This window comes from Loxodonta africana, chromosome 12 (genome assembly GCF_030014295.1).
Source record: "Loxodonta africana isolate mLoxAfr1 chromosome 12, mLoxAfr1.hap2, whole genome shotgun sequence".
Classification (NCBI taxonomy): Eukaryota; Metazoa; Chordata; class Mammalia; order Proboscidea; family Elephantidae; genus Loxodonta; species Loxodonta africana.
In genome coordinates, this window is record NC_087353.1 from 40776928 (window position 1) to 40802861 (window position 25934).

At 48.5% G+C, this 25934-nt stretch overlaps 2 protein-coding genes across 2 annotated transcripts in view; one reads left to right on the plus strand and one right to left on the minus strand.

Moving 5' to 3' along the window:
- Positions 1-831: 831 nt before the first annotated feature.
- Positions 832-25868, plus strand: CIMIP2C (ciliary microtubule inner protein 2C). Its single transcript, XM_003411923.3, has 4 exons — positions 832-905; positions 21340-21613; positions 23109-23221; positions 25683-25868. Exons 1-4 carry the CDS (start codon positions 832-834, stop codon positions 25825-25827), a joined length of 606 nt encoding a protein of 201 aa, XP_003411971.2. The 3' UTR covers positions 25828-25868.
- CIB4 (calcium and integrin binding family member 4) overlaps positions 10775-25934 on the minus strand; it is a 92368-nt gene continuing 77208 nt past the window's right edge. Inside the window, exon 2 of the transcript XR_010323563.1 lies at positions 10775-10868. The gene's annotated coding sequence lies outside the window, so the exon portion shown is untranslated. The remainder of the gene's footprint in view (positions 10869-25934) is intronic.

The window sequence follows — 25934 nt, forward strand, 5'->3', positions numbered from 1 at the left end:
TGGGGCCCCAAATGATCTGCAGAATTGGGCTCAAATGTAAATCACACATCCAGAGTTTTTCCCGGTTTGCTTTCTGCCTCTTATAAAACTACTCTTGTGGATTCGTTTGAGGGACGATATGAGGTGAAAAGGAAGCTCCCATTGAGAGACGAGAATTATGAGAAAAATGCTGACCCCCTCTCCCAACACACACGCACTTGAATTAACAGAGTTCTGGGCAAACACACCAAGCAGGGCACGCTGCGGGGCCGCCCGTGGGGCCCCTCCTGGAGCCTCCTTGGGCCTCGACGGCCACTCTGGCCCCTGGGGCTGAGCCTCGGTGGGGCTGCTTCCCTCTGCGTGGCCTCCACGTCTGCGCCGTCCCTTCCGGCCATGCCATAGCGTTCCAAGCCGGATCTCCGAGTTCTGTGGCGGACCAAAAGGATCCCTGGGCGGATCCAGCCCGTCCTGTCCACCCGGTTTCTACATTCCCAGCCGCACCTGGGCCTCCCGACCCCCTCCTCCGCCCCCGGCAGGCAGTAAGGTAGAGCGATGGGTACATTTTGGGTGCGACAGCTGGGGCTTGGGAGGGAGCGGCGATTTACAGAGTCACACGAGAAGGCACTTGGAGATGGGTTGGCATCTCCTAGAAGCGCCCGTGGGGGCTGCTCCGGGAAGGGACCAGGGAAGAGGGCGCAGTCCCCCCGGAAGGCCGCCGCTGCGCGGGGTAGGACCTCTGCGACCCCGACTTGCGTTGCCAGGCGCTCGGTTGCCGGGTGACCCGCGGGCTGTTTACCATCGGGCGCGGAGCGCGGGGGCGCGGGGACTCGCTGCAGGCTCGCCGCACCCACCATGGCCTCTCGCAGCGCGGGCACCCTACTGACCGAGTTCAATGCCGCCTACGTGCCCCCCGGCCTCATGCCCGGGTAAGGCCGCCACGCACCCAGGCCCCACCTTGAACCTGACGGTCAGAGCCCCTGGGGGTGAGCCCTATCCTATCCTCCTCGCCTTGGCAAATACGCTCCTTCGCCGTCCAGAATCTGCCAGGGCACCCTTTGGTTTTGATGAGAAAGGTACCCCTGTGCGCCAATTTTTCGCCTGACTCGGTGTTCTTCCTGGGGGACTGCGATGTCTCTGAGCAGGCAGATTCTCCTTCTGAGGAAGTCGGTCCCTGGCAAGTGCGGGAACGCAACCAGTCCTGGATAACAGGACCTCCCTTCGGAAGCAGGATCAGGGTCCTGGGAAGGAGGAGGATATGGAGGCGCGCGTGCGGTTTGGTATTTGGAGACGTCCAGGCAAGGCAGACTGAAGAGCATAGCAAGAGTGTGATAGTTCTGGAGAATGGAGCCGGCTCTTTGGCCTCAGCACAGTGCGGGGCACCCAGGATTCGTGCGGGATTAGAACTCGTTGGTTGAAGGAGCGAAGGAGGTGGGATGGGCGCCCTCTGGAAGAATCTGGAAAGGGCAGTCCTGCAGTTGTTCATGTTTAGTAGTGTGCACTGTCCGTCGGACTTTGTGGTGGGACCTTTCACTGCTCTCACACAATCTTCACAGAATTTTGACTTTGAATGTTTCCTAGCCCACAGAGCTGCTTAGCGTTTTCAGATGCAGGGTCAAGTTTACCTTTCCTTTCTCTGGATGTTTTCAGACTCCAAACATCTAAGCTGCAACTCTTCCCTCCTGTTCTTTAGCCCTTTCTCCCAAAGTGTTTCACGTTTCCAACCCCAAAATTCTCTTCTAGGGTGTAAGATGATCTTACACCTCCCACCAGTCAATGTGGTCATTGGGGCAGAGACTGGATTCTGAGAAGCACCCTGCACAGTAGCAACAAAACTATACGGAGTAAATGAGTGAATGAATGAATTAAATTAACATCTTGAGATTTCTCAGGCAGGCCTGCCTTGTGTAAAAAAAACAAAACAAAACAAAACACACACACGCGTACTGTCTTTTGCAAACTGAACATATTGCAAAATGAAGAAAAGACTACACAGAGCACATTTTGTATGAAGTTTGGAGTGTTTGGAAGCAGAATAAGCAAGACATAGTTTTAAAATAGTTTCTGGAGACAGAGTTAGCTCACAGGAAGCAGCTAAGGGCTGGTGCTGCTTAAGCAGCCTATTTGTGTACAGGACCTTTCTCTGGGCCTTGGAGAGCCCCAGAGCTACTTTGGTTCTCATCAAACAAAGTTGACTTACCAGGTCATGGTAACTTCCTGAAGCCAAGCTGGCTGTGTTAGAGAAGGTGACTTAGGGTTTTCACATTAATTCTTGCATTCATTAGGACATACAGGTGATAAAGATGTGTGAAGTAAGTTAAAATGCTGGGGAGACAAAGGCAAACAAGTGGGGGGCTCTTCTCAAGGGGCTCCCAAACCAAAAAAACAAATCCATTGCTGTCGGATCAATTTCAACTCATAGTGACCCTATAGGACACACTAGAATTGCTCCATGGGGTTTCCAAGGAGCAGCTGGTGGATTTGAACTGCTGGCTCTTTGGTTAGCAGCCTTAGCACGCTGTAGCTCTTAACCACTGTGCCTCCAGATTCCCTAAAGGGCTCCCAGTCTGGTATAAACACATAAAGTTTAGTTCAAATCCATCTTTGCAGCCATGGATAGTGGCGTTTATACCACATTCTGGATGTTCATCATGAGGTTTGGTCTTACATGTTCACATTTTTTTTTTTGAGCCACCCACAGGCTCCAATTGGTATCCTCTGTCCTGGTGCCATAGTGGTTAAGTGCTACGGCTGCTAACCAAAGGGTCAGCAGTTTGAATCCACCAGGCACTCCTTGAGAACTCTATGGGGCAGTTCTACTCTGTCCTATATGGTCACTAAGAGTCGAAATCGACTCGACGGCACTGGGTTGGTTTTTTTTTTTTGGTTTAGTCCTTTGGCAGGAAACCCCAGTGGTTAAGAATTTGGCTGCTAACCAAAAGGTCAGCAGTTCAAATCTACCAAGTGCTCCTTAGAAACCCTATGGGGCAGTTTACTTTGTCCTTATAGGGTCGCTATGAGTCGGAATTGACTCGATGGCAAGGGGTTTGGTATTTGGTTTTGGTTCTTTGCCATTCTCTGCCTACAAGGCAAAGCCTAGTGCTCCTGTAGGCTCTTCCCCCACTTACCCCACTGGGTGCAGGTTGGGTCTCTATCAATGCCACTTGCCTGCCGTTCCCTTGAGTGCCCTGTCCTGTGATTGATCTAGAAATTGTGATAACAAGTGATTCATAAGTTAGTCTTCAAGCCTGAGCCGGCTACTTTGAGGAGCTGAGCCTGTATAGGCCAGCTTTCTTGCCTGAATCTTCCTGGGAGGGATACGCTCCTCAGAGCTTCCCATCAGCTAGAAATGAACTGGGTGGATTTATATTTCTAAACACTACCTCCTTGGCAATTTTCTTAACTTAATAAAAGAATCCAAGAGTCCCAGCCACACATGGATAATTATTATTTTTGTGTTCAAACATTAATTATAGGATTTTAAGCACAGCCAGTCTCTTCTGACACTCATATCACCCTTTCCCCCCTCCCCTTACCAGTTTTATCCCTAGAGGCAGAGAATATTTGTGCTGGTAATGACCTTGGAGCTCAATTAGCCCAGCCCCCTCCTGTTCCTTGTCCTTCTCCAGGGACTGATCCCTCCTGACAACATGTCCAAAGTATGTAAGACACAGTCTCACCATCCTTGCTTCTGAAGAGCATTCTGGTTGTAGTTCTTCCAGGATAGATTTGTTCATTCTTTTGGCAGTCCATGGTATGTTCAATAGTCTTCGCCAAAACCATAATTCAAAGGTGTCAATTCTTCTTTGGCCTTCCTTATTCACCGACCAGCTTTCACATATACATGTTGCGATTGAAAATACCATGGCTTGTGTCAGGCGCACCTTAGTATTTCAGGTGACATCTTCATTTTTCAACACTTTAAAGAGGTCCTTTGCAGCAGATTTGCTCAATGCAATATGTCTTTTGATTTCTTGACTGCTGTTTCCATGGCTATTGATTGTGGAGCCAAGTAAAATGAAATCCTTTACAACTTCAATCTTTTCTCTGTTTATCATGATGTTGCTTATTGGTCCAATTGTGAGGATTTTTGTTTTTTTATCTTGAGGTGTAATCCATACTGAAGGCTATGGTCTTTGATCTTCAACAGTAAGGGCTTCAAATCCTCTTCACTTTCAGCAAGCAAAGTTGTGTCACCTGCATAACACAGGTTGTTAATGAGTCTTCCTCCAGTCCTGATGCCCGTTCTCCCAGCTTCTTGGATTATTTTCTCAGCATACAGATTGAATAGGTATGGCGAAAGGAAACAACTCTGATGCATACCTTTTCCTGACTTTAAAACACAAAGTATCCCCTTGTTCTGTCCAAACAACTGCCCCTTGATCTATGTACAGGTTCCTCATGAGTACAATTAAGTGTTCTGGAATTCCCATTCTTCACAACATTATCCATAATTTGGTATGATCCACACCGTTGAATGCCTTTTTATAGTCAATAAAACTCAGGTAAACATCCTTCTGGAATTCTCTGCTTTCATCCAGGATCCATCTGACATCAAGAATGATATCGCTGGTTCCACATCCCCTTCTGAATCTGGCCTGAATTTCTGACAGTTCCCTGTGGATATACTGCTGCAGCCTCTTTTGAATGATCTTCAGCAAAATTTTGCTTGTGTGTGATATTAGTGATAAAAAAAAAAAGTGCCATCGAGTCATTTCCAACTCATAGCGACCCTATGCAATGCCCCATAAGGTTTCCATTGTTTGATAATTTCCACCTTTGGTTGGATCACCTTTCTTGAAAATAGGCATAAATATGGATTTCTTCCAGCCAGTTGGCTGGGTAGCTGTCTTCCAAATTTCTTGGCATAGATGAGTGAGCACTTCCAGTGCTGCATCTGATTGTTGAAATATCTTGATTGATATTCCATCAATTCCCGGAGCCTTGTTTTTCGCCAATGCCTTCAGTGTAGCTTTGACTTCTTCCTTCAGCACCATTGGTTCCTAATCACATGCTACCTCTTGAAAAGGTTGAACATCGACCAATTCTTTTTGGTACAGTGACTCTGTGTATTCCTTCCATCTTCTTTTGATGCCTCCTGTGTCATTTAATATTTTCCCCATAGAGTTCTTCACTATTACAACTCAAGGCTTGAATTTTTTCTTCAGTTCTTTCAGCTTCAAGAATGCGGAGCTTCTTCAAGCTGAAAGCTTCTTCCCTTTTGGTTTTCTATCTACAGCTCTTTGCACATGTCATTATACTTTGTCTTCTCCAGCCACCCTTTGATATCTTTTGTTCAGTTCTTTTACTTCAACATTTCTTCCTTTTGCTTTAGCTGCCAATGTTCAAGAGCAATTTTCAGAATCTCTTCTGACATCCATTTTGTTCTTTTCTATCTTTTTAAATGACCTCTTGCTTTCCTCATGTATGGTGTCCTTGATGTCATTCCACGGTCATTAGTGTTCAACATGTCAAATCTATTCTTGAGGTGGTCTCTAAATTCAGGTGGGATATACTCAAGTTCATACTTCAACTCTCGTGTACTTGTTCTAATTTTCTTCAGTTTCAATTTGAACTTGCATATGAGCAATTGATGGTCTGTTCCGCAGTCGGCCCCTAGCCATGATGATATCGAGTTTTTCCATCGTCTCTCTCCACAGATGTAGTTGATTTGATTCCTGTGTATTTCGTCTGGCAAGGTCCATGTGTGTAGTCGCCATTTATGTTGGTGAAAGAAGGTATTTGCAATGAAGAAGTCGTTGGTGTTGCAAAATTCTATCATGTGATCTCTGGCATCATGCTTGGTAAAGTACAGGGTCAGTGGAAAAAAGCAAGACCCTCAACGAGATGGATTAATGGATTAACACTGTGGCTGGGCTCAAGCATAACAAGGATTGTGAGCATGGCGCAGAACAGTGCAGTGTTTTGTTCTGTGGTACATAGGGTTGCTATGAGTCAGAACTGACTGGACAGCACCTAACAACAACGATAACAACAACAACCTCCTGTTCCAGGAGGGGCTCCTGAGGTCTTGGGGGACTTGCTGAACCAGGTCCATGATGCTCAGTACCATGAGCCCCCTTGTGTGAGCACCTTCTATGAACCAGGGGCTGTGCTGGAAAAAAAATAACCTTCACAACAACGCGTATGAGAAATCAGACATCTAGAGAAGTTGAGCAGCTTGCCCAAGGTCCTTCAGCAAATAAGTTCCTGAGCTGGTCTTTGTGACTTCTTTGTGATAGCTCTCTCCAACATCTATCTCACTGTACCCTGCTCCCCATGCTGCCTCCCACATGCCTCCCTCATTCAGCAGAGAAGGGATGGAGCAGACATGCAGAGATGGACTCTGGAGCCAGGCTGCCTGGTTTTGAATCCTGGCTCCATCACGTTCTAGCAGTGTGACATTGAGCATATTATTTATCCTCTCTATGCCTCAGTCAGAAACCCTGGTGGCATAGTGGTTAAGTGCTACGGCTGCTAACTAAGAGGTCAGCAGTTCAAATCCGCCAGGTGCTCCTTGGAAACTCTGTTGGGCAGTTCTACTCTGTCCTATAGGGTTGCTATGAGTCAGAATCGACTCGACAGCAGTGAGTTTGCTTTGGTTTATTTTTTATGCCTCAGGTCTCTGGGTGGCACAAATGGTTTGTATTCGACTACTAACCACTAACCGAAAGATTTGTGGTTCAAACCCACCCAGTGGTACTGCAGAAGAAAGGTCTGGTGATCTACTTCCATGAAGATTACAGCTAAGAAAACCATATGGAGCTCAGTTCTACCCTGGAACACATGGGATCACCATGAGTCAGAATCGACTAACAGCGATGTGTTTGGTTTATGGGTTTATGGCTCACATACCTTATCTGTTAAATGGGAATAATAATAGCCTGCCAGTTAAAGGAGGAATCAGTCAATATGCGTAGAGCCTGGCACTAGGTAATTGTTAGCTATTATCATCAGTTAGACCCCTACTTTGTGCAAGGCTTGATTCTAGGCACCACAGTGAGCATGATGCTGGTCTTCAGACTAGCTGGCTGGGCCTCCATTTGGTCACTTGCTGCTCCTGGGTGGTACAGCTCTCAAGCATCTTGCCACAGCAGTGCCATTGTTAAAAGGTCAGGTCTGGTCCTGTTTTCTGAGCATTTTAAAGAAGAGCCCACTGTGGGCCATTCTCTGTGCCCTCCTTACCTCCAAGGCCAAGGTCAGACTGGAGGCACAATAGTCAGCCCCTCTAATCTGTTCTTGCCTCCGTTCCCTGAGGGAGCAGAGCATTGTCCTCCATTCAAGCCCCAAATACAGAAGCAGAAAATAAATTCTATAGCCCTACCTGACCTACCTCCACACCTGCCCCATGCAAGTAACCCCCTGTGTAGTTTCCTAGGGCTGCTATAAAAATTTACCACAAACTGAGTGGCTTAAACCAATAGGAATTTATTCATCCACAGTTCTGGAGGTCAGAAGCCTGAAATCAAACTGTCAGCGGGACCATGCTCCCTCTAAATGCTCTGGGAAAGACTCCTCCCTTGCCTCCTCCAGCTTCTGGTGGCTTTTGGCAATTCCTTGGCTTGTGGCAGCCTAACTCCAATCTCTGCCCCTGTCTTCACATGGCTGTCTTCACTATGTGTCTGTGTGTCTTCTCCTCTTCCTGTGAGAACATCAATCATTGGATTTAATGTCTACCATAATACAATATGAACTTAATCACATCTACAAAGACCCTATGTATAAAAATGGCATAGTGGGGGCATCTGACCTCCTCTAACTTCATATCAACAGCCCAGGGCTGATTCCTATGAGATAGAGGTCAGACATACCTCATCCCTCCAAACTTTTTATCAGTTCTGACACCAGCCGTCCATCCCATGGCACTCTCTACTTCTCTGCTGGGTTCAATAATTCATTGCAATGATCATACAAAGCTAACAGACCATACTCACAGTTATGGGGTTTACTAGGGAAATAACAGGTTACATTTCAGGATCAGAAATGACTTAGATACAGTTCTTCAATCAGGACAGCTTCTTAGCCATGCTCACAGGCAGGCCTTTCTCTGGCCTCTTGGCCTCTTGGCCCTCAGCCCCTGGGCCCGGCCCCCAGGCCCAGCTTCTACCTTGCTTGGGCAAGTGTTACAAAGCACTTTAGCTCCACTGATAAGTGACCAGAAGCACTCCATTCTGCCAATCGGCCCGAAGGCACTCAGCTCTCTAGCTCCATGGGTCAGCAAGCTTAGTTCCACTGGCAAGTGCCAGGAAGCACCCAACTCTGCCAGCAAGCCTCCTTCCCCAGGGTGCTCAGCTTTCTTGCTTTACGGGCAGGGAAGCCCATTGTGCAGTCTCCTAATTTTGCTGCCTCCATTTCTCTGCTGCTTGCTTCCCACCGTCTCTGGTGTTACAGCTCTCTCTCTCTCCGTCTCTTGGGTTTAGGAGGTTCTCAGCACAGGGATCCCAGGTCCAAAGGACATGTTCCACTCCTAGCTCTTCCTTTTTGGTGGTAGTGAGTTCCCCTCTATCCACCTGTGGTATGGCTTGTTTTAAGCCTAGCAGAATGGCAAAACCGACCAATCCCCTTGTTAGGGTTCCATACTTATTTCCATGGCCACCCCCACAATTGTGCCATGCACCTTATTTACATTATTGGCAAGCTGTCTAATCCCCTTGGTGGGCCACAAGCACTGTATTTGCATAAAAAAAAAAACACACTCAATTATTTGGTGGGAGTTACAAGACCATGGCTAGAAGGACTATATTAAGTAATTTAGTGGATTGTACCCTATTCCAAATAAGGTCACATTCTGAGGTTCTGAGTGGATGTGAATTCTGGAAAGACACTATTCAACCTACCGCACACCCCCACCCATCACCATTCTACCCAGGGGGCAACCTGTTCTCTCTTATCCCAGACACTTAAGGGCCTCCAGCCACTCATCTGCCTTTCTCTGTTGCATTATCAACTCTTCCTGTGGTTTCATAGACCATGCCATCCTCTCACCCCTTTCCCAGGACCTTAACTCCAAGGCCAGTCCCCTATTTCTTCCCTGGATTTTATCTGTGAGCTGTATTCCCTCTTCAAGGAAGCTCGGGCAGTTTTGTAGATAACTGATGTCTCTTCCACAATCCTCAGGAACTGAGGAACCCCCCATCTTAGTTATCTAGTGCTGCTATAACAGAAATACCACAAGTGGTTGGCTTTAACAAAGTTTATTTTCTCACAGTAAAGCAGGCTAGAAGTCCAAATTCAGGGTGTCAGCTCCAGGGGAAGGCTTTCTGTCTCTGTCTGCCTTCTCATAAGTTTTCCCCCGGACTAGGAGCTTCTCTGTGCAGCGGCCCTGGGTCCAAAGGATGTGCTCTGCTCCCAGCTCTGCTTTCTTGGTGATATGAGGTCCCCCTGGCTCTCTGCTTGCTTCTCTCTTTTATATCTCAAGAGATTGCCTCAAGATACAATCCAATCTTGTAGATTGAGTCCTGCCTCACTAATACAACAGCCACCCACCCTCCTCATTAACATCATAGAGGCAGGATTTACAACATATAGGAAAATCACATAATACTGGGAGTCATGGCCCAGCCAAACTGATACACACATTTTGGGGGGGGGGGACATAATTCAATCCATGACATTCTACCCTTTGGCCCCCCAAAAATCACATCCTTGCAACATGAGAAACATATTCACCCCATCATATCCTAGCAAAGGTCTTAACTCCAAGTCCAAAATCCAAAGATTTTTCTTTATCTGTGAAATCTAGAATACAAGTTGTCTGTTTTCCAAAGATACAAAGGCAGAATGGGCACAAGCTAGACATTTCCATTACAAATGGGAGAAACTGGAGGAAAAGAAAGGATAACAGGCACCAAGCAAGTCAGCGGAATACATTACATTAGCTCTCAAGGCTTTGAAAATAATCCTCTGTTCTCTGAGACAACTCACACAATGGCCCTGCCCCCTAGACTCTAGGTATTGGCCACAATCTCCAGATTCTGAGTGGAGGCTCCTCGGCTTCTGCCTTCCAGGCCCACTGGAACAGCAAGTCTACTCCCTTGGCTTTAGGTGCACCATTCTTCTAGTCCATCTGTGTGGCGACTCTACCCTTAAATCCCTACCCTGGAAATTATGGACCAGCCAAATTGATAAAACACATTTTTGGGGGGACATAATTCAATCCATGATACCCCATAAGAACAGGGGCTTAGAGGCTCCTGGAGACCTGGGCTTTGTAACAAGGACACTCCTTCTCCAGAAGAACCATCATACCTTTAAATAAACCTCCATTTGTCAATTCAACAAATATGTACAGAGCATCAGGTGGGTGCCAGAATGCCAGGGTTGCAAATATGAGGAAAACTTAGCCTTCTCTACCCAGAGAACTTATAATTCAGAAAGAAGGGATATACAAAGGGTTCAGATAATTACAACACAACAGAATATAAACTGAGGGGTCTGAGAGGCACAGAGAGCAAAGGTAGTTCGCTGGAGGGCTCAGGCAGGGTCTATGGGGTGGGTTGGAAGAGGCTCCTTGGAAAAGGAGGTATATGAAATGTTTCTTGAGGAGATGGATTGAATCACAATGGGAGAGGAAAAGAGCAGAGAGAAAAGCCTTCTGGACAGTAGGGACGAGAAAAGGCATGGGGTGGAGGTACAGGCAGTGCTTTAGGGTCCTTGGGCCACCGTAACAAAGTATCACAAACTGAGTGGCTAATAAGAACAGAAATTTATTGTCTCACAGTTCTGGAGACTAGGAGTCTGAAGTCAGGGTGTCATCAGGGCCATGTTCTCTCTGAAGATTCTGGGGGAAGATCCCTTCTTGTCTCTCTGACCTCATGGTAGCCTCAGGTGTTCCTTGATTTGTAGATGCATCTTCACATGGCCATAGGTCCTCTGTCTCTGTGTCTGTTCTCCTTTTATAAGTACACCACACAGATTGGATTAGAACCCATCCTATTCCAGTATGGAACCTTGGTGGCACAGTGGTTAAAAGCTGGTCTGCAGACTGAAAGGTCTGCAGTTAAAATCAAGCAGCCACTCCTTAAAAACCCTGCAGGGCAACTTGACTCTGTCCTATGTGGTTGCTATGAGTTGGAATCGACTAGATGGCAATGGGTTTGGTTTTGGTTTTTTTCCTGCTCCATTATGACCTCATGTTAACCTAACTAACACATCTTCAAAGACCCTATTTCCAAACAAGGCCTGTTCACAGGTACTAGGGGTTAGGACTTCATCATTTCTTTTGGGGGACACAATTCAACCCATAACAGGCAGGATATGCTTTCACAGCGGCAAATGGCCCAGTTTGGCTAGAGTGGCAAAGCTGCAACATGAAAAGTAGATACGCCTAGAAAGAGAGGTTGGGCCTATTTCATGGGGGCTGTGAGTGCCTGGCCCAGTTTGTTCTGAATTTCATAGGCAATAAGGAGTACTTGAGGAAGGATGTGATGAGACCCGTACACAGTAGGAAATGTGGAGAAAGACACCATGTGGGATGGGACATGCTGAACAGTAGCTAGTTAATTAGTTAATAAGACTGCTCATGGGATCCCCGATGGCTCGTGGTAATTAATTTTAATGTTAGCTATGGGACAAATCAGTGCTTTTAAGATGCAAGGAAGGGACTACTCCCTGTACACAGCAGTAACCCACAATGGGCCTTAGAGTCTACATGTGATCGTTGTCTAGGGGCCCCACTGAACCCTGTCTCCTAGATCATATGGTGTATAGGTGGATAGGGGAGGAAGGGGGAGTAGAGGAAGGTTTCCAGGAAGAGGTGTGGTGGTGTCAGTCTCCATGGCAGATGCTGGCATAAGGGACTGTTTGAGGCTCCATTATAAAGCCTGCCATTCCCTCCACTCCGCTCCACCCTGACCTGCCAGGAGACCCACAAAAACTGGACTGTAGAGGCTCTTCTTTTGATGGTTCCTGTGTCATTTAATATTTTCCCCATAGAATCCTTCACTATTGCAACTCGAGGCTTGAATTTTTTCTTCAGTTCTTTCAGCTTGAGAAACACCGAGCAGGAAGCATCAAAAGAAGATGGAAGGAATACACAGAGTCATCATACCAAAAAGAATTAGTCGATGTTCAAAGATTTCAAGAAGCAGCATATGATCAGGAACCGATGGTAGCGAAGGAAGAAGTCCAAGCTGTTCTAAAGGCATTGGCGAAAAACGAGGCTCCAGGAATTGATGGAATATCAATTGAGATGTTTCAACAAACAGATGCAGTGCTGGAGGTGCTCACTCATTTATGTCAAGAAATATGGAAGACAGCTTCCTGGACAACTGACTAAGAGATCCATATTTATGCCTATTCCCAAGAAAGGTGATCCAACAGAATGTGGAAATTATAGAACAATGTCATTAATATCACACGCAAGCAAAATTTTGCTGAAGATCATTCAAAAACGGCTGCAGCAGTATTTCGACAGGGAACTGCCAGAAATTCAGGCCCATTTCAGAAGAGGACGTGGAGCCAGGGATATCATTGCTAATGTCAGATGGATCCTGGCTGAAAGCAGAGAATACCAGAAGGATGTTTACCTGTGTTTTATTGACTATGCTAAGGCATTCGACTGTGTGGATCATAACAAACTATGGATAACACTGTGAAGAATGGGAATTCTAGAACACTTAATTGTGCTCACGAGGAACCTTTACATAGATCACGAGGCAGTTGTTCAGACAGAACAAGGGGATACTGATTGGTTTAAAGTCAGGAAATGTGTGCACCAGGGTTGTATTCTTTCACCATACCTATTCAATCTGTATGGGGAGGAAATAATCCAAGAAGCCGGACTATATGAAGAAGAATGGGGCATCAGGATTGGAGGAAGATTCATTAACAACCTGCATTATGCAGATGACACAACCTTGCTTGCTGAAAGTGAAGAGGACTTGAAGCACTTACTAATGAAGATCAAAGACCACAGCTGTCAGTATGGATTGTACCTCAACATAAAGAAAACAAAAATCCTCACAACTGGACCAATGAGCAACATCATGATAAATGGAGAAAAGATTGAAGTTGTCAAGGATTTCGTTTTACTTGGATCCACAATCAACAGCCATGGAAGCAGCAGTCAAGAAATCAAAAGACGCATCACGTTGGACAAATCTGCTGCAAAGGACCTCTTCAAAGTGTTGAAGAGCAAAGATGTCACCTTGAAGACTAAGGTGCGCCTGACCCAAGCCATGGTATTTTCAGTCACCTCACATGCACATGAAAGCTGATCAATGAATATGGAAGACCGAAGAAGAATCGACGCCTTTGAATTGTGGTGTTGGCGAAGAATATTGAATATATACCATGGACTGCCGAAAGAACGAACAAATCTGTCTTAGAAGTACAACCAGAATGCTCCTCAGAAGCAGGAGTGGCGAGACTGTGTCTTACATACTTTGGACATCCCTCTAGAGGGATCAGTCCCTGGAGAAGGACGTCATGCTTGGCAAAGTACAGGGTCAGCGGAAAAGAGGAAGACCCTCAATGAGGTGGATTGACACAGTGCCTGCAACAATGGGCTCAAGCATAGCAACAATTGTTAAGGATGGCTCAGGACCTGGCAGTGTTTCATTCTGTTGTGCATAGGGTTGCTATGAGTCAGAGTGGACTCGATGGCACCTAACAACAGAAGGCTCTACCGTGGAGCTACAGGGGTCCCACTCAAGGCACGCAATTCAGGTGCATTCAAAGGAGGTAGCCCAACCATGCCAAGGTGCCTGCTTAGAGCTAAGTAAAAGGTGAACATGTCTGCACGCTGGCCTGCCAGAGCAGGAAGTTCTGAGAGGAATGCAGGCAGCACCTTAGGAGGGTTGCGGAGGAGAGGGCTTCTATTGGGATGCAAATATCTTGACATTCAGAGAAGGTGGAAAAGCAGGGAGCAGAGGAGTATAGCAAAGAGCTTGGGGGTGGCTAAGACAAGAATCTCAAGAACGTGTCACGTTTCTATAGCTCCTTTCTCTGGAGGAGCCCAAACCCCTCTGTGGGTGTGATGCGTGTCTGCTGTGTGCTTTCTGCATATCAGAGCCTAGCCCTTTTTAAAATGGTGTCCAGTCTGCTGTGTGCTTTCTGCATATCAGAGCCTAGCCCTTTTTAAAATGGTGTCCAGTCTCCTGTGTGCTTTCTGCATATCAGAGCCTAGCCCTTTTTAAAATGGTGTCCCAGGACATGGTGCCCGTGTGTTTATGGACATCTCACTCCCTCAATGGCCAGTTGTCATGTGTCAGGTGCTGTGTAGGTGCAGAAGATCAAGGAGAACACAAATTAGCAGCAGATACACTAATTTGGATTTGAGTCAATTTAAGGCTGAAAACACTAATATTAAACATAGATACTAGGCACAGGGTATGTGATCAGGGAAGGCAACAGACAGCCTGACGTCTCATGACTGAGTGTGAAACCTCAGATGGATAAGAGGAGAAACAGTGTTCCAGGGAGAGGAAATATGTGCAAAGACTCAGCAGCTTGGAGAGCGTGTGGAGCCCAAGATGAAGGAACGTTGCTGGGTTGTCAGGTGTCTGTGGGGAGGGATGAGATGAGCCGGTGATCTGATGAGTTTTTAAGAGTACTGTAGCCTCAGTGTGGACACCGGGCTGGTGGGACAAAAACAGTGTAGGAGACCAGCTAGGAGATTTGAGATTGTCCAGGTGAGCGAAAAGGAGCCCTGGTAGCACAATGGTTGAGTGCTCAGCTGCTAACTTTGCTGGTGCGTTAGGTGGTTTGAACCCACCAGCCACTCAACAGGAGAAAGACCTAGTGATCTGGTCCCTTAAAAATTACAACCTAGAAAACCCTATGGGGCAGTTCTACTCTGTCACATGGGTCACTGTGTGTTGGAATCGACTTGAAGCCACCTGACAACAGCAGGTAGTGAAGAGGAAGGCTTGTAGAGGAGGACCGTGGGATCGGGGCTGATGAAGGCACATGAGCAGGACTTAGGGAGAGGTGAATGTGTTGGGTGGCAGAATAGGGAGGATGTCAGGGTGGCTCCTGCTGCTGGTTTAGGCGAAGGGTGGACAGGATGGTGTAACTCAGGCAGAGATACCCAGGAGGAAGAGCAGAAGAGTTTCAGCCATGCTCGGTCTGTGGCGTGTACCAGCGAGTCCTGTGTGGGCAGCTGGGTGTGCAGATGTGCTGCCAGGAGAATGGCGTGGCCAGAACACCGATCTGGGTGTCACAGGCATATGGGAAGTGTTGTAAGTCTAAGATGGATGAGATCTCCTAGAGGCAGTGCCAAGGGGATCCTGGGATAACACCAGGGTTGAGAAGACTAGCAGACCCACAGTTGTCCCCTCTGCACTGAGGTCCTGCTCAAAGCCTCCCTCTGACAAAAGTTCCTCCATGGAACTCCCCAACACTCACCTGCGGGAAAGGCCCTTCCCTCCTCTGCACTAATAGCCCAGAGTCTTGGGCTGGGTTCTGACTTGGGTTGGAGCTTGCTGTGCCCAGGTTGGCACCCAGCACAGTGCCTGGCACACACACACTGCAGCTCAGTAAGTACTGAATGAGATGGTAGGCTGTGGAACAGGGCAAGGCTTTGTGCCCTTTTGTGTTCCCAAAACTTAGCATTGTGTCAGAGTCCCTGGGTGGTGCAAATCATTAAGTGCTCAATTACTAGCCAAAAAGTTGAGTGGTTCAAACCCACCCAGAGATGCCTGGTGATCTGTTTCCCAAAGGTCACAGCCTGGGAAACTCTATGGGGCAGTTTTACTCTGCACACATGGAGTCGCCATGAGTCGGAATCAACTCGATGGCAACTAACAGCAACAAAACAAACATTGTGCCAGTGCGCAGTAGGTTCTCAATAAAACATTTTTTTAACTCCATCTGACTTTCCCTTTAAAAAATGATACATGTACGAAGAAGAAAGGAACCAATCTCCCAAATCCAAAGACTCAGAATTAACCAGGGTTAGTTAACGTTTGGTGAATTTCATTCTAGGTTTCTCTTTATGTGTATATTCACATGAAAGACTAGATGGATGGATGGATGGATGGAGAGACAAAAGCAACTTTGCAGAACTAGGATCATACCATATTTTCTATTTTAAAATCAAAACCATGAAATTTAATCTTATTAGAACTTAAAAAAATGAAGTAAAATGGAAGAATAGCTAGACTTTAGATAAACATAAATTCATCAGAAGAGATATGAATTCCAAAAAGATCAGAGAGAATAAAAACCTCTAAGGGGTTAGAGTACTGTGGGATTTTTTTTAACGTGTTTTAATTTTAGATGACATGAATCGACTCTCTTTAAAGAGATTATTAGTAAATGCACTCCCAACTCCTTTCCATCCACCCCCCAATTTTTGTTGCTTAAATTATTTTGACTTTGACAGGTTTTATAACATTTATATTCTATTCTGAAACCATCATTCACCTTGTTGCTATTCCTAGTTCTGTGCTAAGTAGATCTGAAGTTCACCACCAGCCATTCTGACATACGTTCTGCATTACTGAGTATTTTTTCTTTTTTTGGGTAACAGGATTTTACCACTGAACAGAACTTTCAAGAAGAGCTTAAACCCATTGTTGTTGAGTCAATTCCAACTCATGGTGACCCCATGTGTTACAGAGTAGAACTGAGCTCTGTAGGGTTTTCTTGGCTGTAATCTTTATGGAAACAGATCTCTAGGCCTTTTTTCCATGGTACCAGTGGGTGGGTTCAAACCAGCAACCTTTCACTTAGTAGTCAGATACAAACCACTCGTGCCACCCAGGCACCTACGAAAAGCTTGTGGGTGTGTTACTTCCTGAGTTCTTCCGTGCTTGAAAAGGACTGGCAGTTGCCTTTATACTTGAATGACCACTTGGCTAGTTTGAGATCCTTGGGTCACACTCTTTTTCCTGCAGAATATTGTAGACCATCTGTCTTTACTTTTCATTCTGCTGCTTTATTATCTGGTTATTGTGGTTCGGCAGCCCCTGATGTCCAGCACCCCTTTCCTTCCTTGCATTCTGAACCACTTGAGAAATAAAGTAGAAGTACGTGAAAGCTGATCCTGGGTAGTACTGAAGCCCAGAATGAGATAGACGTGGCCACCTAGCCACAGTCAGAGTTGGATGGAGGCAGGCTTTCCTCCAGGGCAGAGTCTATCCATCCAAAGCTTATGGCGTGAAGGATCAATACCACTTCCTTGCTTCCAAGGAAAAGAAGGAGAGACAGATGGGTCAGCGCAGGCCCAGTTTTTCCTTTGAACTCACTAATCAGATGTTCCTTCACCTCCAATATGGAAGAACAAACGAGAGATGGTGACAGGATGTGGAGCTCCCGCCATGGGGAAGGGCCCACCAGGGTAAGGTGGGAGCATTTCCCTACTGCTTGTCTTTGAATTCTTGTTTTATTGCATTGACATTTTTATTACGTTCATACTGAGCACAAAGAATTCTCAGGAACTCTGCTTCTGTTTCTCATGTTTTATTTTCTTTCACATAACTTTCTTCACCAGTGCAAATGTGAGCCAGGGATGCTGGATGTGGCAATGAGGAGAGCTTATGTGGCCTGAATTAAAAAGTACAGGTTCTCATTAAAGTGGTGGGTCAGAAGTCAGACAGAGGGAGCTCCGGGGAAGAGTAGGAGTTGAGGAAATAAAGACAGAAGGCACAGAGTATGCCTCAGAGGAATGAGGAAATAGAGGAAGAGAAAGGGTAGTTTGTGAGAAAGCAGCAGGGTCTAGCACAGGATTTTGCAATCTAGGAAAGGCTATGCATGGTTATACACAGAGCAAAGGGGTGATTGAAGAAGGCAAAGACAGAGGACAGGGGCCAAGAGAACCAGAGAGAGACCTATCAGGGAGTGAGGCAGATGGATGTGCTCCAGACCCAGGAGGAGGCAAGTTATGACAAAGGATGAGGGCTGTCCCCCCAGAAGTGGCCAAGCTCACCACACAGGCTCACAGGAGAGGAGGACAAGGCACTCAGCAACCCACCATCCTTCAGGACAGAAGGAGGCATGGCCATCAGCAAGAAACTCAGGAGGGTCCTGCAGGAAGGACACCAAGGTGGATGGGGAAGGACCATCAAGGTGACGGTATTACAGGCACAGAGAAGTCACCAGACACGAGAAGTGGGGTAAAGCCACTGGCTTTGGCCATGAGGAGGCCACTGGGGAGTGTATAGAAAGTCCTGGGAGGCCAGTGGAGGGGTCTCCCACCTCTACTGCCCGTCTTGCCACTAGTCTGGCCTCTGGAAAGTCAGCTGCTGTTAGACTCCAGGAAGGCATACCTTTTGAGCTTAGGTTGGACGAGGAACCAGAGAGGGACTCTTTATGTTTTGCCTACCCATTGTCATCGAGTTGATTCTGACTCATAGCAACCCTATAGGACAGTGTAGAACTGCCCCATAGAGTTTCCAAGGAGTGGCTGGTGGATCAAACTGCTGGCATTTTGGTTAGTAGTCGAGCTCTTAACCACTGTGCCACCGGGGCTTGCCTACAGTGGAATGCAATTGGAGGGTCTGTCAGCAATCACCATGCTTGACTTTCTTGCTGAAGATGAAAAGGAGGAAACCATGCATCATTATCTAATCCTAGTCCAACGCTACCATTGGAGTCCCTGGGTGGTGCAAATGGTTAACTTGCTCAGCTGCTCACTGAAAGGCTGGAAGTTTGAGTCTACCCTGTGGCACCTCAGAAGGAAGGCCTGGTGAAAAGTCAGCCATTGCAAACGCTATGGAGCATATTCTGCTTTGACACACACAGGGCCATCGTGAGTTGGAGTCAACTCCACAGCAGCTGGTACTGGTATTACTGGTACCCATTGTATTGGTGAGGAGACTGAGGTCCCAGACAGCTCTCCGAGGTATTCATGCACTGCCTTCAAAGATCCCAGTGTTCTTTGGCCTCTGGTGCTGGACGAGTTTTGGAAATTTGGAAGCAGATGATGCTGCAGTGGCTTGGCGGGCTTCTTACAGTTCCTGGGGCTTCACTAGGAATGCTTTCATATGTGGTAAAAACTCAAACTATAGAAAGTAAAATGCCAAGCATCATAGTGGGTGGGGGTCTTAGTTGTACTGGAAGTCTCTAAGGCCTGGTCACTGTTCTTTGGGTGTTCGTGCATATTAGTCCAACAATAAGTGTATTGGTACTGTAGGCACGTCATCCACTCATCTTTTCATTTGTTTAGTAAACATTTCTTAACCACATACCATGTGCCAGACTCAGTACTGAGAGCTGGGGACGCAAGATGAGTAAGACCTGATCCACTCTGCCTGGGAGAACTCACAGTTTAGTAAAGAGACAAAGATGTAAAGGGACAATAGCAGTACAGAGTGATATATTTTTGATAGAGGGAGTTTTGGGATGCAATGGAAGTGGACAGTGGGACCCACTTAGACCTACGAGGGGCAGCAAGAAAAGGCTTCTTAAAAGAATTGATATTCGGGCAAGTCTCGAAGGACCATATAGTATTGGGAGGTGGGAGTGGGGTGGACAGATTTGGCCTGACAGAAGAAGGCACAGGGCAAGGACCACAGAAAGAGAGACGGGGAGAGCAGTTATACCTAGAGAACTGCAAATGGCTCTTTATGACTGAGGTTTAGGGGAGGTGATGAGGCTAGAGATGTAAGCAAGGCTCAGATCATGGAAGGCCTTGAATGCCATGCTCAGGAGTTTGACTTATCAAAGTTCAGTCTAGTTGAAGTGTGGAAAATGAATTGCAGGACCAGGCGTGTGAGTGCAGTCAGAAAAGTAGGGATGTCACTGCCATAGTCCAGGTAAAAGGTGATGATGGCTTGAGCTCAGGTGGTGGAGATGAGCAACAGGATGTGGGGACTGACTGGATGTGAGGGATGACGCTGAGGGAGGGGATACCCAAGTTAACCACGTGGACAGCTAGAGAGCACTCTTCACCAACATGGGGAGTTGAGTGTTGGGGAACGGAGGCAGGGAGATAACGCCTAGGGAACACACAAGGGAAATGTCTGGTGTGCAGTTGTGTATAGTAGTCTGATGCTTGGAGGGAAGCTCTGGGCTGGAGATGTAGACCAGGGGTCCTTCGCACACAGGTGATGGTTAAGGCCGTGCTATGGGTGCCATCACCCAGGAAGACTGTGTGGGGTTATAAATAGGCCCAGGACAGGTCTTAAAGGAACAGCAGCACTCAAGAGGTTGGCAGAGGAGAATGATCATTAGAAAGGCACTGAGACTGAGCAGGAACAGAGATGTAGATGAAAACCAACAGAAAATGAGAGAATGGTGTACTAAAAACCAAGAGAAGTGTTTCAAGCAGGGAGAGGTCTACAGTGCCCAATGCTATGGGGAGGTTAAACTAGTTGTCCTTAAGTTAACTTAGACTTATATGACCCTCTGTGCTCCAGAGGGTTTTCACTGGCAGATTTTTTGGAAGTAGGTTGCTAGGCCTTTCTTGCGAGATGCCTCTGGGTGGACTCAAACTACCAACCTTTTAGTTAGCAGCCAAGCACGTTAACCATTTGTACCACCCAAGGACTCTGCAGGGAGGTTAAGTTGGCTAAAAGTCTGAAAAGTGCCCACTGGATTTAGCAGCAGGTGATCTGGCCAAGGGTAATTTCAAAGGCATCATGGAGGCAGAGGCCAGATTTTAGCAGAGTGAGGAGTGGATGGGAAGTCCTGGGGTGTACTGATCTGAAAAGCTTTCTCCTCTTTGGTGCTTCCAAAAGTCTGAAGCCCATGCTCTTTGGATGTTGCTGACTCTCCGTTGGTTTCCTGAAACAACCCTTTGGCCTCTGCATGAGTCCTGTTTAACCAGGGACCTGTGCTGGCTTATGCTGTGTCTCTAAGAGTCTCTACTTGCCAGCCTCCTGTCCCTCTCCCTGGGACTCCTTGGCTGCAGAGGGTGACGGAGGTCCTTGTAAGGCCCTCAGAGCTCCAGCACCTCTGGCTGAGCTCTCCAGGCATCTGAGTGGCACCTTGCAAGGTAGTTGTGCTGGAAGGGAGGCTGCAGCATTCATGGTCCAGGCCTCAGCTATAACAGATCTGGCTGCCTTCACACCTTGTTAACTGTGCCCCTCACTCACTCCTCGTACTTCCTCTCCCTGTTAATCAAATAACCACAGAACGTCAGAGCTGGAGGAGGCCCTCAGCATCTTCAGGCCAGCCCTCGAGTAAATGGAGGCTGTTGAGGGACAGCGATTTGTGTGCAGACTTGCTGAAGGGGTCAGGTCTAGCACCCAGGAGTTCTAACCCTGTGTAAGCCACCTAGGCAGAGACTTTTGGGGGTGGGGAGACCCCAGAGTCTCTTCTACTTGTCCTCCCCCAAAGACCCAAACTGTTAAGTATATCTCGGAGAGCCTTGCAAGGCCCAGAGATGACCGAGGAGCCCACTGATTGCACCAGAAGTTTCTATGGTCCTCTCTTGGAATTGGTCCTGAAGCCTCCCCTGCCCCCATACCATTGCAGGTACCGAGGCCATGTTCCCAGTGTGGCCTTCTCCTGTGGCTCCACCTACGGTACCACCACCCTCAAGTATTTCCAGGACCATCGCAATGCAGCCATGGAGAAAAGCCACACTCCCTTCAGCAAAGGCGGCCACTTCCCGACCATCTTCTCCCCAAACCCCAACCTGGTGCTGAGTAACCGCTCCCACACCTGGGACCGCTGGCTGCACATTCCCAGCTACACCCGCTATAACCTGGACAGTAGCCGCTCCAAAGACCTCACGCACTTCTACCAGGTGGGCTGCCCGGGGCTAGGCTGCTGCCTCCCCTTCTCCCCTACCCTGTCATGGGGGGGAGTAACAGCTGGGGGCTCAGGGAAGATCTCTCACCCTCCAGAGGGTCTCTAATTGGTGTTGCAGAGCCTCTGAGCCTGCAGGGAACCTGGTGGGTTTGGCTAGAAGTGGGGAAAGGGCTCAGGGCTCAGATCTCTGATTTGCTGAGCTTCCCCCATCCCAGAGGCTTCAGAGGCTCTTGTCCTTGCTCACCCCCAATGCTAATGGAGCTGATGGCCCTTGGGGATAGTCCTGCACTCACCTTCTGCCCCGTAGCCTCTTGGCTCTCTGGACCCTCGTTCACTTCCTACTTGAGTAAAGGGTCCACATGAGCAAAAGCCCCACTAAAGAAAGCCCCTACCCCAGGCCCAGCTCCAGGTCTACTCGCAGTTGTATTAGGGACTTACCTGAACCTGGCACCCACCTGACATCTGTGCTCCACAGTCTCTCTGAGAGAATGCCTTGAGTCAACCTCCGCCCCAGATTGGATCCAAACTGCCCTTGGGGAAGAGAGAGGACAAAGGACAACCTGTCCACACCCCTGTTATTCCTGTTCTGTTTCTCTGGCTCTTAAAACCCCCCTCCCCAATCTGGTTCCAACACACAACAGCAGATTCCATGATGCAGGGGAGAACCAAGCCACAGGTGCACAGGGCTTACCCACATTGGTGGGGATAAGGGTTCACCCACAGAAGGCAATGGAGCACCTGGAGAAGGTGGGGAGCACCTGGAGAAGGTGGGGAGCATCTGGAGAAAGTGGGGAGCATCTGGAGAAGCAGGGGAGGACCTCTAGAAGGTGGGGAGCATCTGAAGAGGGTGGGGAGCACCTGAAGAGGGTGGGGAGCACCTTGGCTCTCTGCAGATCCATTATCTGCTATATTTCTGAAAACTCCACTGTCTCCCTCATCCTCTCCCCCCACCCTTTTGCAAACATTCCTTCCTCCCAGCCTGATTCCAAGAATACATGTGCCTCCTGGTGCCCAGGGCATAGAACGCCTATCAGAAGCGTAGCTTCCCTGGAGGAGAGGACCGGGCCAATGTCATCAGACTCTGAGGAGCTGCTAGGACCTTCCCAGTGCAACTGGGAAGCCTTTTTACTACATCTGGGTTCTCACATGGACAAACAGGAGCATATCCTGTCTAGGAGGGAAGGAAAGGGAGGAACAAACACAGACCAAACCCATGTTGTGAGCACTCACACCTTATCTCAGCTGGTCTCTCACCTGCACTCTCCAGTAGCAAAGCTGGGGTAGTGGATGTCATTACCCCAGTTAGACAGGCGAGGAACCGAAGCTCAGAGAGGACACCCAGCGGCTAGCAATTGGGCTGTGGGGCCACAGGTCTGTGGGACCCCTAGGAGCATTAGGGGTATGGCAGTACCCTTGAGTGAGCTCCCATCCTCTGCCCAGGTACAGACGTGGACACCAACAACCTGTCCTTTCTTACTTGGTCAAGGTAGATGGTACAGCAGCATCGGGAGCACTATCGAGACAAGACGGGCACGGTGGCCCGGGTCCCCTACTTCATGCTGCCTGTGAAGGAGTGGGAGCGGTACCCCATTCCCACCAACCTGTGAGTGCCTGCCCTCCCTGCATCCATGCGTTGAGCAAACACGGATCTCCTGGGCACCTTCTCTCTGCCAGCCATGGCAGGCACGCAGACCAAGCCCACAGTGCAGAGGGTGACAGTTGCAGAACAATGGGGTCAGGGCTTCCTCGGCCTCAGGAGTGACGCCAGGAACCTGAATGGGTGGAGTCAGGAAGAGCTTTTTCCAGGCCAGATGCACTGGGAATCTGAGAGCAAACCCCATAATCTCTGATGGCGCAAATCTGTAAGCTTCTCTCCTAGCCAAGGAATAGCAACCTTGCAGCTAGGCTATTCCCAAAGCGTGCGCGGCTCCTCCGAGGCAGCTGGGAGCTGCTGCCCTCTAGCGGACATGGAGGGCACTGCAGTGAGCAGGATTCGGCGCTCCCTGCCTACCCACCCCCCGCACTCCCCGCCCCCATCCCTTTCGGACTCGGAAAATGCTGCTAGGGACTTGAAGATCTCTTTAAAGGTCCAACTGTCCACTTTACAAAATATGAAACGTCTTCCCCGCCTGCCCCTCACTGCTTTTATCTGAGACAGTTCCTTTCCGCAGGGGAAGCTCCCTCTGCCCGCTCTCTCCTCCTACTGGCGCCCAGGCAGGGGATCAACATGTTGGTGCCCAGGTGTCTGCCAGCGAGCGGCAGGCGAGCTGGCCCGCAAGCCTGTGAGCGTGCGGCGGGTTGGGTGGTGGCTGGTACCCGGGTCAGGGACGGCGACAACCCGCAGGCGGCGCTCAGGCGGTGGAGCCTGGGTGCTCCACACACACCCAGGAAGGGGCGTCCTGCAGTCCTGCTGAGCCCCAGGGGAGGTCAGAGTACAGATCCTTGCGCGCCCAACCCTGAGCTGACCCCTTGCTTGCCTAGAGCCCCCTGAGCCTTGCCATCATCGTCGTTGATAAAGCAACAACCCCTTTCATAGAGCCTAGTGTTTTTTAAAGAACCTGATTTAACTTCCTCTAAAGATTCCTCTTTGCAAGATAGGCTGGTCGGTATTAGCATCCCGGTTTTACAAATAGGGAAACTAAGGCTCAGCTCCAGGTGGCACTGCCGGTTGGTGGCAGATGCTGGAAGGGAGCCCAGGTCTCCTGGTGCCAACCCCAGAACTCTGAGTTGGCTGTCCCCACACCTTGGCATGGCTCTGAACCAGTCGATCCCTAGAGACAGAGTGTGAGACTCTGCTGGGATTAGGCGTCCTCCTGAGACCATTCTGGCCAGGATCTGCACCTGCTGCTGCTGGGGGGGAGCCCAGGACGCCCAGTTCTGTTCCTTCTCCAAATTGCCTGGCAGCCCGCACTGCTTCTGATGGTTTTTGGTCCCAGGCAGTTTCACCCCCTCACCGGGGAGGCGAGAGCTCCAAATCTAGTTTCTTCTAAGCCCTGTCTGGCCCATGGGGTTATAGGAGAGGGATGGATGGGACTCCTTGGGAAGGCTTCTGAGAGCCAACCAGGTGGTTGAGAGCAAGTGGCTCGGTGCCTGCGCTCAGCCCTCCCCCCAATGGCTCTGTGACCTCCAACAAGCCCGTCTCTCTCCAGTTCCAATCATCATCATCATCACTATCATCATCTCTTATAGCATTTATTGAGTATTTACTCCTTGCCCAACCACTATGTTAAGTGTTTATGCATTACCTTGTTTACTCCTCAGAACAGAGTTAATCGGGAGGTGCCAAGTGAGTCCATTTTTCACGTGTACTCTTCCAGCAGGGGCTAGCCCAGAGTTCCATCCCCTGTCTGTATGATGCCCACGGTGATGCTATTAATCACCTTACCATTATGCAAATACAAGTTATTAATATCTCAAGTCCTGGCCACTCAGCAGAGGTTAAGCAATTCATCAGAAGGTCTTTAACTGCTCTTTCAGAGTCCCTGAGCCTGAGGCAACCTGGCGGGTTTGGCTAGGGGGAGTGGGGAGAGGGCTCAGGGCTTGGTTCTCTGATTCGCTGAGCTTTCCCCACCCCAGGGGATCAGGGACCCCTGTATCTGCTTACCCCAACAGGCAGGATAAGCACATTTTTTAACCACATCAAAGATTCTGCTTCTAGGTATGGCTGGCACCTTCTCTCAGCCCCACAGCACCTTCCTACAGAATCAAAGCCTCTTTTTAAATTTACAGTCCCTTTTCTGGGGCAGATGACCCAGTAAACAAGGTAAGCACAGGCTTACTTGTGCTTACGTACTAATCTGTAGTAAACAGTTTCACATGGGTTTCACATACGTTCACTACAGATGATCTGGTAAGCCGGGTAAGCTCTGTGCTTACTGTCCTTATTGGGTAAATGCCAGCAGAGCGGTGGTCCTTTTGGGATATTCCTGAACTCGCCTTCTGCCCTGTAGCCTCAGAATCCACACGGACAGCAAGATGGGCAGGTGGGGCTGTGGTTGGGCTTTTTTTTTTTTTCCCTCCCTCCCTTGCACACTGCATAACACTGGCTCTGTCCCCACCCCCAGGCCTCCTCTGAGCCTGAAGGACAAGTGGCACCTTTTAAGAGTGGCCCCTGAGAGCCTGAATACCTACCAGACGTTCCCTTCGGGAAAGAGAGTCTCCCCACAAGAGCGACAGAAAAGAGACTGTTACTTTGAGTTCAGAGCGTGAAACCAGGCAGCAGATACCTGAGAGCCTTGGCCTTGATCAGGTTGGCTTATTTGGAATAAAATCTTTAGCCATGACCATCCTACAATCCTCTCTTCTGGGTCCTGGGA

Bases quoted from the DNA above. Each gene is read 5' to 3' on its own strand.
- CIMIP2C (XM_003411923.3), top strand. From the start codon at position 832: ATGGCCTCTCGCAGCGCGGGCACCCTACTGACCGAGTTCAATGCCGCC. The intron at 21,614-23,108 runs GTGGGCTGCCCG...TGGTCAAGGTAG, and splicing joins ACCTCACGCACTTCTACCAG to ATGGTACAGCAGCATCGGGA. The intron at 23,222-25,682 runs GTGAGTGCCTGC...CCCCACCCCCAG, and splicing joins TACCCCATTCCCACCAACCT to GCCTCCTCTGAGCCTGAAGG.